At 48.4% G+C, this 19,731-nt stretch overlaps 1 protein-coding gene across 1 annotated transcript in view; it reads right to left on the bottom strand.

The window, feature by feature from the left end:
- Window positions 1-5,627: 5,627 nt before the first annotated feature.
- ARL3 (ARF like GTPase 3) overlaps window positions 5,628-19,731 on the bottom strand; it is a 30,509-nt gene continuing 16,405 nt past the window's right edge. The window contains exons 5-6 of the mRNA XM_069019906.1: window positions 18,175-18,360; window positions 5,628-9,670 (exon numbers count right to left, since the gene is read on the bottom strand). Coding sequence (XP_068876007.1) covers window positions 9,623-9,670; window positions 18,175-18,360 — 234 coding nt within the window. The 3' untranslated portion in view covers window positions 5,628-9,622. The remainder of the gene's footprint in view (window positions 9,671-18,174; window positions 18,361-19,731) is intronic.

Below are 19,731 nucleotides of genomic sequence, written 5' to 3' on the forward strand. Positions count from 1 at the left end.
GGAGGGGGGTCCCCGATGCACAGCCAGGGCCACTCCCCACCCCAGGGTACTCCCCAGCCATGGCCCCTATGCTTGGTGCCTCAGGTTTGACTGCCCAGCTGTCCTCCTCATCATCATCTTCTTCCTTCTTGGCACAGCTGCCTCCTGTGAGAGCAGCAGCTGCCAGCCCAGGCAGATATTAAAGCACCTGTCACCTATTGATGGGGGGACACAGGCACAGCCCCCACCCTGCAAGGTTTAGGACTCTCCCTGCCATGGGCCACTCTCACCCCACGCCTTCACTGGAGGGACCAGCCCCAAAAGAGTGTGTGCCCCTTGCAGAGCAGAGGGGCCACAGCCCCTCTCTTGACCCCTCATCCAGAAAGAGTCCCCTGGTGTCCTGGGTGCCCCAGCCTCCTGCAGCACCATCAGTGCCATCAAGCCCCATGTGCTGAGGTGGTGAGGAGGGAGGCAATGGCCCTGTGGGGTCACCCCATGGAGCAGGAGGAGGAATGTGTGTCCATGGCCCCACTGGGATATTGGTGTCCTGGGAGGGGAAGCGCTGATGCTCGGGTACACAGTGGGGTTTTATTGATGGATGGTTCTGTCCTGGGGGGTGGGGAGAGCAGGGGGAGCAGAGGCACATCCATAAACAGCTCGAGTTGTGAATGGAAAGAGACAGATTAGGAGCCAGGTGAAAACATGTCACACGGCGGAAAGAAAAATGAGCAGCTGGGCCAGACCAAATTGGTGTCTGATGAAGGACGTGGGGCCTGGTGGAAAAAGGATCCTGGGGCCGGCGGTGCTGCATGGGGGAGGCTGATGGGGAACAGCTGGAGCCGGACACGCACATCTGGTGGACCAGGGTGAGGGGAGAGGGAACGGCTGCTGTAACCACTGTGGCACCGGCCACCGCACTCAGGGCATGGGTGCAGCTCAGCCCTCGATCGGCACGGCAAGAGGGCTGATGCTTCACTTTCAGGGTGATCCTGGGAAGGGAACACAGCCCCGTGGCCCAGCCCTCGGCAGGGATTTTCCAGGTGGGATTCAGGCTCTCCTGTGCCAAGGGGTCCCCAGGTGGAGGAGCCACTGCCTTTTCCTCCATTTGCATACATGTAAATAAGCAATCAACATAATGAGGGCAAATACAAACCAGGCTTTCAGTTTGCAACCAAGTCCTATTTTTAACCTTGGAAAAGGGCTTCGGCAGGAAGCTGCAGGCCCTGCCCTGGTACCCGTCAGCACATCCAGCCGTGTGGGTGCTCACACTGATCCTTCACCCCAAAACACCGCTGACCCCACGACCACCACAGGTCAGTGCCTGTTGCACTCTGTTCCCGTTACCAAAGCAAACAGAAATCCCACATCTTTGTGGAAAGGTGGACCACACAACATCACACCCTGCCTTGCAGGAGCCTTTTTGGGCAGCTCTCCCACCCACTGAGCCCCAAGTCCCACTTCCAGCCAGGGTGTGCACCCCAGGAATGCCCCCGGCACCTTGGGAGTGAAAGCCCCATGCTTAAACATGAGGGTATATTTAGATGGTGTCAATTTAAGTTTGCACATCAACCTTATAAATATGAAAGCCCATCTCCATGAGATGTTTAAGATACCTCATCAGCCCTTGGAAAATATGCAGGAATATTAATTAGCCAGATTTGGGTATTATCTCATAATGAATAAATGAAGAGACTCACTGCTTAAGATGAACCACTGGTGGCTCATTGGGTTTTGTTGCTTTCTTTTAAGAAAAGTGTGTTTCTGAGGTAATTCACTCATTTTAACCCAGACTGGCACAGGGGTTCAGAGGATGCAGCCATGCCAGGGCTGACTAGGGTGGGATATAGCAGACTACTCCATACCTGAAGGGACCCTAAAAGCTGGTGTTTTACACCTCCTGATTTGGCCCCAGCTGGCTGCACTGCCCCTGGGGACAGAGGGACAGGGTTGGAGTCCTGTCCCAGCTGCAGCAGCCTCGGGACCAAGATAGAGGCAGAAAGTGCAATCCCACTTCTCAAAAAATTTATTTTTGGCTTCTTCCCTTCCTGCCCTCAATCCTCATCTCCTGCCCTCCTGCTCCATTCCCCTGGCTGCTTCACTCCGTCCAGCTGGGCCAGGATAGGAACTTCCCAGTTGCTGTAGAAACCCAGATGAAGGACACACTTCAAACGAAAATGCCAAACAAGAAATGGCTTTGTGCACGCCCGGATGGCTGCTTTTCCTTGCCAGGATGCGGTGGCTTTGGGGCCCTTCTTTGGGGCACCCTGTGTGGATGGGGAGGGCTGTAGGGACAGAGGAGGCTCCCTCACAGCCCTGAAAGTTTGGGTTAAGCAGCGAGCAGAGGCTGGGGGGCACTGGGGAAAGCACTTCAAATGTCTCCATCACCCATGGGATGCTGCACTGCAGGATGCAGCCGCCATTGGGGTTTTGACATCCCTGCCAGCTCTGGCACCATCTTCCCCTCTGGTCTTACAGCTAAGACACCCATGGGACCCCAAGGGGCATCACCACCTGATTTGCAAGATTTTGGGGTGGTGGAGCAGTTTCCAGCCGGTGGGAAGAGGCTCAGGGCTGAGCAGGGGACAGCCGGGCACAGGGTGGGGACACCAGCACAAGCCTCAAGGTCCTGGTTGCTGGCTTAGGCGATGGGCCAGACAGCAGAGCCGTGTCCCATGGGTGCAGGGAAGCGGCAGCAGAGGAGCTGGGTCGGGATGGACCAGCCGGCAGCCGCTGTGGGCCGGAGCCATCCCGGGGCCCCCCCGGCGCGTGGCGGCTGGCGGGGCCGGGGCGGCGCGTGGGTGCGGGGCGCTGCCGGCTGCCGGAGCTGCCATTGTTTGCCTTCAATCAAGATGTTTCAGGCAGAATCAAAAGCACCAACTGGGGAAATCATCATCACAAAAAATCTTGCGCCTGCAAAATAGGTCAAGTAAGACTCCAAAGAGAGAGAGCGTCTGATCTGCATTGCAAGGAAGAATAGCAACAGCTGTGATCTCCAGTATATATGGATAGGCTGGGGGGGGATAAATATATATATCCATGCATATGTATAACCGCTTACAGCTGTTGGGCCGTATGTTCATTAGGGCCAACTGTTTTGGAGGCAGAGGGATCAGCGCTAATCGGGAAAGGGAGTTTATCATCACATTCAGAGGCAAAAGTGTCAGGAGCAACTGCGGCCCCCCCACCCCGCAGCCCACACCAGCTGTGCCGCGCTGAATGCACCCAATTCAGGGCCCCCCCAGCCCCCCCGGGCTGCGAGAGCTGCAGCTCCTGCCCCAGCTCCAAAAGCAGCCGCCAGCCGGGCCCAGCTCTCTGCCCAGTCCCAGACCCAAGCACTGTCCCCAGGTGCAGACATTGCCATGCCTGTTTCCCCATTCCCCAGACCAGCTCTCCATGCCCACGCCACCGACCCAGCCCCTCACAGTAAGGCCCCTTTGCTTATCCCTGCCTGGCTCTGGCCTCACAGGTGCCAGCTAAAAAAATGAACCCAAAATACATATAAATCCTCCTGTCTGACATCAGGGAGGGTGATGGAGCCGGGGCAGGACAGCTGGCTCAGCCACCCCAAGACGTTGAGCTTTGCCTGGTCAGTTGGGACCCAGCTGTCGCAAGCTGGGGACAGCACAGTGTCCCAGCCCACAATGATGCTCTCGACATGGGGGGACCCGCTGTCCCCAGCAGTGTCCCCCTCGGCACCCAGGCAGAGAAGCATTAAAGCTTGCAGGCTGTGGCTTCCATCAGTAGCATAAAAGGTTGCAAAGCCAAGCAGCAAGGACAACTTCTATTTAAAAATCTCTCTCATCCAGGTGATTTACTTGCAGGGCGTTCCTGCCAGCTCCTAATGCAGCTCAGACTTGGGGCCTAACCCACCTGCCAACTCCCCTTCCTCCCAGGGTTATTTACTCGGGGCTGCATTTGGCTGCCTGGCTGTGCCGCCTGAAGGGCTGCAGCTCGGAGGCATGCGGTCACGGCACGTTGCAAGCAGAGGGGCTCCTTCCAACCCTTCCTCTTCTGAGTGCTATTTTTTTTTTCCTTTTCCCATTAAAAAGGATACAGATATTCATCTCGATCAGACAGCTACATAGGAAATGCAGAGGGAACAGCCCCCAACCCGTGCTGTTTCCAGCAAGCCTTTGACAGCGTCCCCCAGCACGGGCACAGCCCGACCGCAGCTTTACAAGAGTTTTGCTTCCAATCGGTGCTGGGAAGGGAAATAAGTGAACAGATTGCAATAAAAAATCCAACAAGCCCAAATTCAGCCAACTGAGCCCGAAGCTGCCATTTCGGCAGGAGCCAATCACGAGGCTGTGGTGTGCGCTTGTTTCCACTTAAACAAAACAAAATAAAATGAAAAAAAGCTTCAGCCAGCTCCTGGGTGGGTGCCCGGGTGGGTGGGCTGGAGCACGGCCGTGGCCATCGGTCCAGCTGCCCCGCTCCGACGTGTCCCAGCAGAGCACGGCCGGGCTGGGGGCTGCCAACGCGGCGAGAATGCGGAGGCTGAAATATCCGGCTCTGCGGCCACAGACCACTTCTCTGCGCTGATAGAGGCAGGCGTCCGGGGCTGCGAGGCCATGAACAGGGAAATACTGGTCAAAGAGGAACAAAAATCTCTGTGTTTTTTTCTCCTGCAGGCTGCAGATTATTATTATTTTCTTTTTATTTTTCCCCTCCCCACACCCAATCCGCTCGGTTCCTTGTCCTTTCGGGAGCACTAAATTCATCATGTGGATGTAAAGCGGGGCTTGTGCGGGGAAGGGAGCCGCGGTTCGCTCGAGCAGACGCATGCAAGGTCACACGCAGCCTCCCCATAAATTACCGCGTCCCACCGTAAACAGCAACAGGAGAGGGGAAGCGCGGCGGCTTCGGGGTCCGGGGGCCGCAGGGGCCGATACATAACGTTGTGACAAGTCAAACAACTCTCAGGGCGTTCACTTGCCAGAGAAATATTTTTCACATCCAATCCATTAGGCAAACAAGATGAAAAAGTATTTCCTACTTTGCTGAAAAAATACCAGGACTGAGTATAAAGCGTGCCTTAAAAAAAAAGAGAAAAGAAATTAAGTGTCACCATCTATAATGGTTTTTTTCCAGTGGCTCTGACAGCCTTCCAGGCATCCTGACTGTGCAGGGAGGGAGCTGATGCTTTAAAGAGTTCTAACAGTTTCTCGCTTTTTGGCCCATCTGGGTGTTGCAGGAACAGTAATGAGTCAGATTAGTTGGAAAGCAACAACCTCAGATTTGCTTCCCTCCCTCCAAACCTCCTCCCAACCCCATTTCACTGAACCAAACCCAAATAGTTTGCTGCTTTCCTTTTTCCCCTTCCCTTTTCCTGCCAGGTCAGTGGAGAACGTGTTTCATGACATGCTTTTTTTAACCTACAACATGATTTTTTAAAAAAGAAGATCCTCCCAGAGTTTCCCTTTCTTGCTGGATGACTTCTCTGATAGTTTTGGACAAGTGAAAATGCAAAGGAAAAAGGCTTCCTCAAAAAGGCTTTTGATCACTTCTAGTACCAGCAACCATTTCTGGTGGGGTGATGGGAGCAATGGAAGAGCAGCTTCGCAGACTGACTGGGGGCTCCTTGGGAAGAGACAATCCTGTCAGAAGATGAACCTGCTGAAGAAAAAATGATCACCCCAAAACACCAGTTGTCTTTCTACTAAATTTCAATTTATTTCCTTTTTTTTTTTTTTGACAAAGACATCTAAATTATACACTGAGTAACAACATGACCAGATATTGCAAATATCCCTTTTTGGTGAAATACAAAAAGGGAACATAAAAGAAAGAGCTTGCGTGGACCTGGCCAGCCCAGGGAATGCAACAGCCGCCACCTTTTGCTTTTGGAGAAGAGTGAGCCTGTTGGAGTGGGCTGGTCTCATCCCAGTACACTTCATAAAAAGAGTCTGGTGACCAGTTACAGTTCTGACACAGAGAGAAGTCATTAACATGCAAGAAACATTATAGGTAGTGGGAAAAATGGGAGAAGGTTGCAAGAGGCTTTGGCAAGCATTCTCCAAGGGCAGGAGAGACATTCTCCAGCAAAGCTGCAGTGGAGGACACAGCCACAGCTGGGGGTAGGACATGAGTCCCCACACCCAGCACTCATGGTCAAAGCAGGGGCTTGGACTCAGGTTTTCTGACGTGCCCTTGGAGAATTTCACTTCTCCAGCACCCCTCCAGGGAACACAACGGGGCAGGAGCAGGAGAGGCTTCTTTCCTCTATCGCAAAGCTAGAAACAGATTTAATGATGTGAAAGTGAAGCATGGGAGGGGAATTAACCCCTGTGACAAACATCCCGAGGTCTGTCTGTCACTCGAAGCCTTTAAATCACGGCTGGGTTTCTTCCTACCAGAGGGGCTCAGCCGTGAGTCACCACGGCGGGGTGGGGTTTGATGGGCTGTGTTATCCGGGAGGTCAGGAGAGAGGAACACAACGGTCCCTTCTGGCTTTAAAAATCTGGGAATCGATGTGACGCGTGGCAGAGCTCCACCCATACCAATGAGACGCTTGGTCCCCCCAGCCTCACTTAAAAGGAGGGTGAAGCTGACAGCGCTGGAAGGACGGAGCCCTGCCTGTGCCATTGCCATAAACCAGGGAGGGTCTGAAGGGCTGGGGAGGGGCAGGGGCTGCGCTGATCGGTGGCGGGCGTTTCTGGCTGGCCCCAGACAGTTGTCCAGGTGGTTTTTAGCCAGGTGCTGCCCAGGGCAGAGAGCCCTGCAGAGGCCATAGCAGATGTAAATACATTCAGATAAGGAGCAGCAAGTGAACAGAACCTCAAATCCTTATACATTTTCACCAGGTTGCACAGAGAAACGTTTACAATACAACGAACATTTACAGCCATCACTGCAGGATGATATACTTAAGACACGGTCATTTTAACCCTTCACCTCCATCCTCCCAGCACAGCTCACTCTATCACGGTCTTCCTCTCTTACCACCTGGCACAGGAAAACCAAATTAACTACTGGGTTACAGGTGACACTGGCAGGTACAGATGCACACAACCAATACGTGTGGCTACACGCAAACATAACAACTGAGCCAGCAAATGTTTCTGGATCCTGAGTTCAATAAGGCAATTTTCCCTTCCCAAATAAAGTGATAGGAAAACTACTACATATTTACTTTACACACATTTCCAAGTTTAACCAATGTGAGACTAAAAAAAAATTACCCTCCTAGATGCTTTTCAGCCCCAGGAAGCCAACTGTGGCACTGATGGGGTGTCACAGACTAAATTTGCCACTGCTAAAAGAGTAGGGAGCAAGAAAGCATCAACTCAAGTCCCTTGCAAGTGTGAAGGATCAATGCCTGAGCCCCAAAGGAGGCTTTGCCCTGTGCTGCGTGGGCCAGAGGAGAGGCACCCAAGTAGTTCCCTCTGCATCTGGTAAGCTATGTGGGCAAATCCAAAGCCCAGGGAGTATCTGCCGCAAAGCTCTGCCACTCAGCCAGCACAAGCCCGCCCACAGGAAAGGGTTGCAATTCTTTACATTGCTTGCATCAGGCAAATGCATTATTTGCAAGGAAAAGTTGATGCTGAGATGAATTTCTCCTCCTTGGACTGACCCAGGAACATGCCATGCTCAAATCTGCAGCGTTCCCGATAAGCCTGCGCAGCCGGGGAGTCACCGAGCAAGCTGCATTTAAATGAACATCTCATCTTATGACTCCTTACTCAATCCATGCAAAGCCGGAGCTGTGTCACTTTGTGTCATTAGCGATTGCTTAACAGCTCACTTGAGCCCGCTCTTCCCCCCCACCCCGCTCCCCAGTCGTCTGGTTTTTAAAGCAAGGCTGTGCTACTCCGGCATGCGTGTCCTGCCTCCCTGCTGGAGACAGATGCACTCGGAGGGTGCTGACTCACGGACGCAGGCAGATTAAAGTTGGATTGCTAAAGCAGTTGCTGTCCCAGCTGTCCCAGTGCCCCCAGCCACAGCAAAGACAGCTGAACTATACACAGACCAGCCCTGAACTGCTACTGTACATCCTGATGTATGGGGGGACCTGGAACGAGCCCCAGATGATTTTAGTACACCAAGCTGTAACACGTAGGAGGCCAGGGGCTGCTTCACGTACAGTGCAGATGTTTGTGCCGTGAGGTGGAGATGTCCAGGGGAAGAGAGGAAAAAAGAGCTGGGAGCTCCAGGGGTGTCAGCCGTCTGCCTGGGTCCATGAGTCAACTCGCTGACGCGTGGTAAAGCCACATGCTTTAGTACATGCAGCTTTCCCCATCCTGCGTGACCGTCCGTCTCCAGGAGGTGGAAGGGGTAATGCAGTCCCCAGTCATTCTCTGGCCTTTCACAGGCAGGCAGCAAACAAAGCTGGCAAGCAGGGCAGTGGGATTATTTTACCATCTGTGCATTAGAAACTGGCCCAGGAGTCACCAAGCTCGCTTCATGCAGGACATGGCTGCTTTGGCGTGCTAATCGCTCCCACTCCCTGTCAGTCTGGGGCTAGATTTGAACTGGGGACAAGGAGGTGGAAACCACACTCTCTTTCCTATTTCAACAACTGCGTCCTTTTAGAGGGAAGCCAGCTCAGGGAAGAATGAATGCTCGTTTTAAAAGGCACTTCCCATCTGCTGTTCACCAGGATCTTCACCCTCCACCAGGGCAATCCACAGCTGGCACCAGGTTGGGGGGACCTCAGGCCCTGGACAGCCAGCCCACTGTGGGGCAGTCCCCCAAGTCCCTGGAAGCGCCAGGCAAGGCATGCTGAGGTGGTGGGGTAGGATGATACATTTTGTACATTTCAAAGAAGGAAACCTGGGACCTGATATCTCATTCTAGAAAGTAATCATGGACTTAATTGCATTTTCCTGCAGAGTTGCCTTAACATCAAGGGAAAATCAACAGGGATTGTTCAACATCAAGACTAATCTCACATATGGAACTTATTGAACGGAGGAACAACGTTTTTGCTGGCTCAAGGTGAAATGCTGGGCTAAATTCTCCTTCAGCTGCGAGAAAAGCCCTAGGCACGCTCATTCTGCATTATTCCAACTGTAAAGAGCTTCAATTACACACATATAACCCTCCTCTCCCTTGTACAGCGGTGCCGCAATGCAACAGTGCCTCCTTATCATCAAACTCCTCTTTTATGGCTATAGGAATATGTGGAAGTCTTCTACCCTTGTTACACAAATGACTCCTTAGCAGCTTTATTTTAAGAAACTACCCACAACTGGTAACACAACTGCATTTTATCTGTCACTGAGGGGAAGCTGTGACTGACGCCCAAGTGTGTCCTCAGCAACTCCATGTATAGGGCAGCTCCTAAGCATCTAAGCCACTACAGTAACTCACCACTCCCTCTGCTCCACATCCAATCAGTCTTGCTTCTGCTTACAAACTTGCTTGCTAATCAGACATTTAATATTATTTATGCATAGGGAGGAAATATGTAATTCCTTTATTGGGATTAAAAAAATGATACTAAAGAGCAGGTCAAGTTCCAAATCCAGCAGTAGGTTTAAACCGATGTTGTTCCCTTTTTTCTCTCTCTTTTTTTTTTTATTTTTAACAGCTGTAGCTGTGCACAGATGGAAAAACATTTGGTCAGAAAGCAGCAAATTAGTGTTTTCAGGCTAGAATTCTGCTCCCACCGCTCCTCCATTTCCATGCAGCTCAGAACGCTTTACTTCTTCTTAGCACTGACATTTTTGCACACCCAGTTCATGCCGTCCTTCAGACAGAGAAAGGTAATGTTAGTCGAGCAAAGGGAGGAGGAATCCCCCAAGCCCACCCCACCACCATTCTGCAAGCACTGTGTTCTGCCTCTTCACTGACCCCCTGCCTGCCCTTCTGTGCTCAAAACCACTGTGGGTTAAAAAAATAAGTGCTTCCTTGCTTGGTAGATGTTGTCACACAGAGGTTATTAAATCTTTCATCTGACCATAGAAAGTATCATCATCTCATCACATCGCTATGTGTAGGTCCTTCGAGGAAGGATCACTTTGCAGTCAAGGTATGTCAGTGGCAGATGAAGGCTCAGTTCCAGGTTTGGCTACAGATGATTTGTGTAACCTCGGGCAAGTCATCTTATCTTTGAGACTGGATTTTAGGGGACTGTTTATTATACAGTCAGCCCCCTGTTAAGAAAACAAAATTAAGCTCTAATTCTCCACTCATCCGCAAGCCTTGAAATTCAGATCCATGAAAGTCACTGCAATAACTGGACCTGGACCCCGCTCCCTGTTCCTCAGGGTCCCCACAGAAAGTGGGCCCTAGGGGGTCCCACAGGGATTCAGTGAGAAGTTATGTAGTCATGTTTTAAGAGGCTGATATAGTCTTTAAGGTATCTCCGTAAAAATGTGTGGGTGACTTCTCTGGCCACTGCAAGCAGGACAGCAACACTTGTGCTGTGAATACCCGATTTGTGAGTTTATTGCTCAGACCCCAGAATGGGACATGCTATTAAAAGCCAAAGAAACACTTCATCTGCTCCTGTCACTTATCCATTAGGGGACATGCACAATGGAGCACAAGATGCACAGTCTTCTCATATTTGTGTCCCATCTCATCCCTTACCTCTATCCTCTTACAAGGCAACTCTGTGGATGGGGAGGTTGAAGGCAAAAGGTAGGGTTTTGGGGATGAGAGGGGAGCAGCACATCTTTGTGTTTGGAAACCAGGAAAATGTCACTTTGGAGTTCAGAGTGGGGGGGATTTCACTGTATTATGTTCAGTGGTCATTTTTGTATCATTACAACAGTAAGCTTAGTTAGACCCTATGAAAGGTCAGAGCTTTTGGGCCAACATCACGGTAGACCCACGGTAGCACTGTTGCTGGTGTCCTATACCCTTGCTCCCAGACTGCCAAAAGGCTGCCAAAGACCTCAACTTCTCCAAGGACAGGTGGCCCAAGGCAGAGTATGGCAGGCCCTTTGGGTGAGCTGACACTCACTGCTGTGCCTCTATGTCGTCCCTCAGCCACAAAGGTGGTGGCCATGTCAGAAGGGAGCTAAAGAGTTAAGAGAGAAGAGAGGGAGTCCTCAGGGCTTAATCAGAAGCAGAGAGGTTCTCACTTGAAAATACCAATTCACCTTGATAACTGTGCTATGTGACACTTCTTATCTGAAGGGGAGCAGCAACTTTTGAAATCAGCCCTTGTTGCTGTGTTAAATAAAGAATAAGTGAGCCCAGTTTGTGCTGGGGTGCACATGAGGCCCTACACTAATAAGACTTCTAACTCTAACCTTGGGGAGGGTTGGTGTCTCCAGTTTCATTTATTTATCTCCCCAACAGAGATCAGTGTAAAACAAATTGTCTGAAATCCTCAGAGCAAATGGGAAAAGATGAGAGGTAGATTCATTTTAAGGCCCGGTAGCTTTGTGTCTTCCCCTTTCAATAACACTGATAACCTAGGTGTAAAACATGTAATGCCTTAAGCAATCAATAGCATGGTTTAAAGCTTATCACTTTAGAGAGAGAGGGATCGAGTGATTCCCAGCATGAGGAATGCCAGGGCTTAACAATGGGGCTAGGAGGAGAGGTGTCAAGCCTTTGACTTGATTGTGTGCTTTAGAAATCTGCATGATTGCCTGCAAAGAGTAAAAATAAATAAATAACTAAAAATGCTCCCACAATAGTTTCAGCTTCCCCTGCCTCGGAAGCAATAATCACATTTGCACACATCATGGCATACAAGGCAAGCAGAGCTCCTCATTCATTTTGAATGTAGGTTTATTTGCTGAACCAGAACAGCTGAGACAGCTTAAAGTAATAAATATCAGCTGACACCCTCTGCTATTCAGCACAGTAATCCCAGAGACAATACATCACTGCAAAACAACAAACACGCATCCTATCTTCTACCTAATCTGACCACAACCTGAATTCACAGTGATTAAAACTCTGCCTGCTGCCATTGGGGAGCTCGGCAAGGGGAAAGGCAAACCATTGCAGCACCAGCGTGGAGAGGGTCATAAAGCAGAGTTTATGATGGGATTTACCATGGCTGGGAGCCTGGCTGCATGAAGCATTTAACGAGGGCAAAAGAATGACAAAGCAAAATGCAAGAGGAAAGGTGAACTCCAAACACGCTTGAAATATGTAAGTAGGTCACCAAACTTTTAAAGCAGGAACAGATTTTAAAAATTCTCTTATGGCATGAGTTAATTGACAGGAAAAATCATATTTAATTGTAAATATCCCCCTGCCTGACAGTGATAAAGGGAAAATGAACATGTTCAGCTGTATCAAAAAGGTGTATGTGAGATGCCTTCCTCAGCTATGTCTGCAGCTTTTTTTTGGGGGGGGGGTGTTGTTCTGCAGTGTCCCCAGATGCTTTGGAGAATACCAAATGCAGTGGAAAGCAAAAAAACCCTAAAAGGTACATTTACAATATTTCTACCTATGGTGTGAAGCAGGATGGAGCATTGATAAGGTAGAGAAATCCAGGGAAGCTGCTACAAACACAAAGAGCTGCTATGGGAAAGGCACACAGGGAGGAGGAAACAGTGCTTGAAAGAGTCAAGTCCTCAAGGAGTCAACTGTTGTCATCCTTTGTCCCTGCACACTTTGTCCCTATATCTGCATGTTCAAAAGATGGTTCTGTGAAGAAAGTATAATCCCTACAGTAACATTTAGATCTTGATAGATGTCCTTGTGCTGCTTTGTTGAGACACAGAGACATTGGCAGGTACTCTGAGGATCGAGGCGGATACAGTATTAGTATTCCAGCCTCAAGTCAACCCTGGGAAAACTTAGCCAGAGAAAGATTTCAGATCTTTCAGCTTTGCCTCTCTTAGCTCCTTAACAAGCAGCTAGTAAACTTTACCAAAGAGAGAATCCCAGGGAAGAGGATAACACTCCTCGCAGAGAAATGCTGCTCACACAGCCCCGCCTTGCTGCAGTCCCATCTGCTATTGTGCCAAGGGAGCTGTACTCCAAGGCCCCTTGGGAAAGTACTGGCAGAGCCTTCCCTGGGAGAAATAAAAAGTCCTGCTTAAGATTAGCCCACTGCTTGCTTATTCTCTGCATTATCAGCTTTGCAGCTATGGGAGTGAAGTAATCTGACTTCAAACACAGCGAACAAGTCCTTTCCACCCCATAAAAAGCCTCGCAATTTCTGCTCCCCTGCAAGCTCAGGATCAGGCAAGGCCACAAACTTGTGACCCCTAATGTGACCTTAAGGACAGCAAAGCTTAATCCTTTCATGTAATCCTCTGTCTGCCATAACAAATTGGGTCAGGCAAGTGCAAAATTCTCAATCTCTAGCATTTTTGGTATGCGTTATTTTAAGTGTCACTTTCTTCTCCCTCTGCACAGCCAGGACTGTGCCTTCATTATCTGTCATTTCCTTGAACCTCCAGTGATCATACAGGCTGGCTCTTACAGGCTCCTGCCAGTACATTATCCATTGGTTTTTGACTGGGTGAAAGCTTTCTTTTTTGTCCTCTGAGACCTTGTATCCCTGATGCAGTACTGTAGACTCCCTCCTTACCCTACTTAAAAATCAGAAGACACTGCCCTGTAACCTGGAAACATGGTTGCTCTTCCTCAACATGCACAGGCTCTGCCTGCCCCAGGAGAGCTGCAGTCATCAAAACTGGTTTTACATCACATTTACAAGTAGCTCCAGAACCTTGTTAAGATGTGGAAGATCCCCATCCAGCCTGTCCTGGCTAAGACACCTTTAAGACAAAATCTAAGCTGTGCAGATACCACATTGCCAGGGATGGTCCTGTTCTGAATCTTGCCCTTATGAAAGTGCTGAATTGCAGCATAGACATAACTTGGGTCTTGGGCTTCATTCTCAACTGGGTTGAAACAGCCGGGGAGGAGACAGAGGCTCAGCCCTTCCCACAGTCCTTTGGGCCAGACAGGCTCTGGCATAAATTGGAGAAGTTTAGTGGCTACTCTCAGTTTCACTGGCTTTTAATGGTCTCCAGAGGGCCATTATGTTTGGGAGACTCTGGACACAATACGCTGCATCATCATTCTGGAGGACAGTTCCTCGGGGCAGGCTGAACTCCCACTGCCTTGATTGGAGGGAGAATCTTGCTTCAGACAAGAAACAAGCTGCAGAGCACAGATCAGTTCCAAGCCTTAAGTCATGTTTAATATCACACCCTGGCCCCTAAATAACACCTCAGCAAGAGAGGAGGCAGCAAAGCAGAGGGGTCCTGCTTGCTTTCACACCACCCTGGCTGGCCAGGGTGGAATGTAAATAGCTTTTGCACACCAGGGGCTACAGTTATCTGGAGATCTGGTCACAAATACAACCCCAAGAGAGCCTACGTGGCACCAGAGAGTCGTTGTGAGGCAACAGTTCCCTTATGTTCCTCTGCTATCATCAGTAATCACCTCCCTCGCTTGCTGTACTCTGTGCCAGGGTCTCGGTGTAGGTTGGTCAGGACTCTGCTCCAGAGGCAGATCCCAGATGGCTGTGGCAAGGAGAAAAGGCTTTCCTGCTTTTGTAACAGGGGCTGAGGGTAAGATCAGACCCAAGAAGACATTTTGCTTGAAAAAGCCTCGATGGCACCATGAAGTCTGATTAACAAGTGCTGCCCACAGTTACAGTCGGAAGGTAATGAAGTCTTCAGCTGGCATAACAGGGGCTGCCAGCTGGCATCCAGAGACACTACATGGAGTTTCCAGTTAACCCAGTCACCTCTCTTCTGAGCCTGCTCAGGACACTGCTAGGCCCTTTTTCCAGAGTCCCTAATGGTTAATTTTAAAAGAGAAGATGACTATATGGATTCCCCCCTTAATTAACAACTTTATTAAATAACCCATTTCAAATAATAGTTAAATTCTCTAAATTTATATCATTCTATTAACCATAATCTAATCTCATTAACCTTGAAATCCCCAGTCTTAACTACCCAGTTCTATACACAATGGTGCTAGCTGCTAAACTAATTAAATGACCTTCAAACTATTTCTCCTTCATGTATTGGCATTATTTATCTTTGCTCATTGCTCTTCTTTCAAGCTGTCACAAACATCTTCCCATATGAACTCTGTTCCTGCATGTGCTCAGTACAAGATATGCCACCACTCTTCCTTGCAAAATCCATCAGCAATGTCTCCAACTCTACCTCAGCTAACACATTCCATCAGCTGTGACGGTTGGTGTGCTCACTCCTTGTCTTTCATTCTGAACACCTGATGCTTCCCAGTCTTCATTTATTTTATTGCCACTCATTGTCACTTCTCAAAGAAGTTCATAAAGCAGTGACTTGAGATTTAACCACATATGGAGAGCTCCTGTTCTGAGTCTCTGGTACCTGGGACCCTGGTGTACCACGATCCTCAAAAAAAGTTCTTTGATTCTTCTGACATTTGACGTCTCCTTAACATCCCAAGACTGAAGACCATTTCTTCCTAGGCTGGTCTGCGTTTAGTTTAAAAGCCATCTCCCAAAACATTTTGTTCAATTTGCAAGAGAAGGGAATGCTCGACATTCTTGCTGTCTGCTTTGATAGGGCTGAAGTTATGGCTGAAGAGAAATGTAGGGGCTCTTCTACTATAAGCTATAGAGAGTTTGCAAATTTCCTGGCTTTTCTGCAATAATCATTTATGGAATGAGCTACAGTACTTAGGGCAATGAGACTGCCTACAACAAAGTGGGATGTTATCTGGCCTGCATCTAAACTAATTTGCCTAGATAAGCATGATGAACAAAATATATAGGCCTGAAAATACATTTACTTAGTTCTGGTCTTCTATTTTCTGGAAGGGAATGCAGAAGCAGATTTCATTTCCCTGGCAGAGGGTATTGGGCTGAGTATTTTACACTATTGGATGATTAGGGATGTGCTGTGCTTCAGGGAGGAGGCACAGTAAGAAGGTGCTGTCAATGGAGAAATGTGCAGCCCACTCCAGAAAGCTCACAGACCTGCCTGAGAAGGGAGCACATTTCAAAGCACAGGAACAGAGAATGACACTTTGTATCATTTACTTCTTCCACATTCAGCACTCATCTCTGAACTTCATCTGTCTCTGTACTGCCCCTTTGCAGCTGGAGAGCCCCCTTGGACTTCCATAACCTAGAGAAGGGCCTGGGGGAGGGAGGAAGGTGGCCTATGTTTGCCTGAAACCCTGTCAACTGCAGCCTCGCTTTCCTAGTCACATTTCTTTGGACTGGAAACTTCAGAGCAAAGATTAGAGCTGAAACCTTTCACAAGACTGGCTACAACATAGCTGAATTTGTAGCTTAGCTAACTAAAGGCCCTTTTAGGGGACGCCATCTACTACATTCAGGCCTAAAAATCAGGTTGAGAATTTTTCACCAGAACTGCTGTACTGGGTCAGACCAAGAGTTCATCCAGGCCAGCATCCTCTTTCTAGATGCCAGGGGAAAGGCCATGTAGGAACAGGATCTGCCTTACTCTCTTCTTCCCTCCCAGACCATGGCTCAAGCTGTTCCTCAGTCAAAAGCTGCCTCCAGATCTTAGTGGTCAGTGACTGCCTGCAGCTCCCTTCTTCAGAAATTCACTTAAGTTTTTTTCTGACACCCTGTTTTTTTCCTGATACCTTTGGTCTCCCCACATCCTGTGCCAATGAGATCCAGAATTTAATTATGCAACTTGCAAAGAAGCACTTATTTTTATTTCTTTTAAACCGTTTTCTGATTATTTCATTAGGAACACGCTTCCTCTAGCAATGTAAAAAATAGCATACAGTCTATCTGGCATTTTTATACCTTATTTTATAAATCATGGAGATCTTCCCACTCTCTGTTCTCCCTCTTCCAAGATGCTAGTCCTAATTTATTATCCCTATATACAGATGCCACTGTGCTGATCATTCCTGACAGAGGATCCGAGGATCCTCAAATCTCTCCTAATTCTGAGCAGATATATGGACCATATCTTTTTCTGATTAGGGTAGTTAAGAGCCTAGAAGAGGTTACCTAGAGAGGATGTGGCATCTCCATGCCTAGAGATACAACTTGACTGGACAACACTCTCAGCAACCTCCTCTAGACTCAAGTTATCCCTGCTTTAAACATTAAGTTGGTCTAAAGAGCTTCTGAAGACCCTTCTACCCAGTTTTTTTTTTTTTATTTTATGATCCTATTGCTACTACTAAAACCTTTTTAAATGCAGCAAGAGACAGAAACTAAGGTCATGTTCAAGGTATGGGCTCATCATAACTTTAACCTGCTAGAAAATGTTTCTTGTTTGCTTTCTTGTAATTGTCTAGCATTTGAATTTTCCTCTCTGGCCTTTGAGGAGCTCTGTTCCCAACGATCTGCTTGTGAGTAATGGCAGCTAATTTTGAGTCCATCGTCGTATATGTATAATTAGGATTGTTGTTTCTCATGTGCATTATTTTGCACTTGTCAACACTGAATTTCATCTGCCATTTTACTGCCCACTCAGCATAGAGGGCTGCTTCTGTAACTCTTCATACTCAGCTTGAGATCTGACTATCCCGTATTGCTTTGTAGCATCTGCAAATAAGGATTTACTGAAATTGCAATGAAGATAAATGTTTTCACCATTCTGTTTCTTTAAATATCAGTGAAGGGAGTACTCGGATTTCGAGCTCTGCAAATACTTCATTAATTCAGGAAAGCCTAACAGTGAAATAAACAAACCTAGGTCGCATTTACATTACAAAGAGCTACTATACCGCAGGAACTGACTACAGCACAGGAGCCCAAGACTCAGCTATTACACTTCAGGACTGGGACACAGCGCAGGCCCCTCGGTGGGTTTTTGCTGCCCCACATGCAGCCATTAGAAGTGGTCGTTGCTCCATGTGCAACTCTTGCATTTCTCTGGATCAGAAAAATTGATCCGTTTCTCCTCCCTGGCGCCTGGGTTGAGCAAAACACCAAATGACATCAGTAGCAAAGGTAAATCAGATTTCTAGAGTGCACACTCATACCAGTCAAAGGGTTAATAGTAAAAGACGATTTGTTTTGTGAGAATCATTAACCTGACAACAGTCTCTTTAAAAGAAATCAATGTCTTCATCTGGGCCAGCTAAGGGCTCCTGGGTTGGGGGGGCAATTGCTCTCCCCTTTCCCAGGGATGGAGGGATCCCAGGGCCCACAGCTCTGCCTTCCCTTTGCACAGGCCCCAAGACACGCAACCCCTCGCGCTGTGCACTGCAAGGCTTTGGATGTGCTGACCCTCATCGCTGAGGCAGCCAGTCCAGCCCCACCCTGCAGATCAACAATCCTTACAGATGGCCTGCTGGCACAGCAAGCCTTCTCCAGAGCCTCACCTGTACTCCCTCTCCTGAAAGGGCCGAACAAGACTGGATCTGCCAGACTCTGTCCCGGATTGTGTGTAGGTTCAGTCCTTCAGCAATCTCCGAAGCAGGGGCAGCCGTCAGCAAATCCTGCTTGTTAGCGAATATGAGCACGGGGACTCCACTAAGCTTTTCTTCATCCAAAAGCTCAGCCAGCTCCTGTATCATTTACAAGAGAGTGGGGTGGGGGGAAGATGGTGAGAGCGAAGGGAAGAAAACCTTCAACCACCAGTGGTTGTCTCTAATTAGAAATATATTTAGGGCAAATGCTAGAAGAGTGTGTTCCAGTGAAACCTAAGTCTTATTATAAGAGAGCAAAAAAGTATACAATCATCTCTGCCCAAGGTTCAAAAACTATTTCTTCCAATTACAGGTTAGAAAAATCTTCATTTGGGTCTGAAATTAGCAGTTGCTTTAAAGGTTACAACTTTATGTTTTACCAGTCTCTGATCCCAGGAGACCAAAACTGATGAAACAGCAAAAAACCATGTAAATTGGCAGTATGAGGAATCTGTCTTAAGTTATTGCCTTACTGGCACTTGTACCTGAGCAACCATTGACACTGGCCCTGATATCTTTGCTAAGAATGAGTTTCAAGGGGTTGTTTGAAGTATTAATCACTGCAATTTAAACATAAGAGGACCTTCCCACCCCCACCACCCCCCCAGAATGGAAATCTTCCTCCCACAGGAAAGTGCTGATGCTTTTGAAGGCATTGGTTAGCTGAAGACAAGCTAGATCAGCCTTAATAGCTGGATTTTGGCTCCATATGCATGGCACGCATTGGGTGGCATCTTAAAAAATGGGTTTGTTCATTCAAAACGGGTTGACCCAAAAAGATTTTTTGAATAGCTCAAATCTGAATCTGCAGTGGATCAATGGTGGCTGAAATACCTCATGTCTAGGGTTGTGCAATGGTCTCATGTGAAACCGGCACTCAGTCTCAAGTCACTTCCCTATGGGAACATATGACAAACTCAGCAGAACTTGAACCTGTAGGGACTGCTGGCATTGCAGACAGATGAGTATAGGAGATTTTTGTGGCCTCCTTATTTAGCTGGAAAGGTCTCACACTCTCAGATACTGACATCTTTTATCCACTGAATAGAAACTTCTGGATTAAACAAGTACAGTTGGGGAGATGCTAAACTGCAGTGGAAATACAACTCCATCCCCCCAAAAGCAATGTTTGGTTTGGAAACCAGGACGAGAGGATGGAGTTATAAACAGAGCTGGCTGGGAATTTTTCAACAAAATAGGTCTTTCATCTGACACGGCTGATTTATTGAAACCAAAAGTGTTTGCGGAAATATGAGGAGGGGTCCAGGCTGACTCCGCCTGACTCAGGCAAGTGCTCTAAGCTGCTGCTTCTTTTCCATCTCTTTTGCCCAATGAGTATTTAATTACTGATATAAAATGAAATAGCTCCAGCAGGGGAAAGGCTCCCCCACCCCTAGAACAACCAACAGTTCTGCTGTTGGGGTGTGTCCCTGAGACTTGAGAGGCAAAAGATCAAGTGTCTCCTTCAAA

Source organism: Aphelocoma coerulescens, chromosome 6, assembly GCF_041296385.1.
Source record: "Aphelocoma coerulescens isolate FSJ_1873_10779 chromosome 6, UR_Acoe_1.0, whole genome shotgun sequence".
Lineage (NCBI taxonomy): Eukaryota > Metazoa > Chordata > Aves > Passeriformes > Corvidae > Aphelocoma > Aphelocoma coerulescens.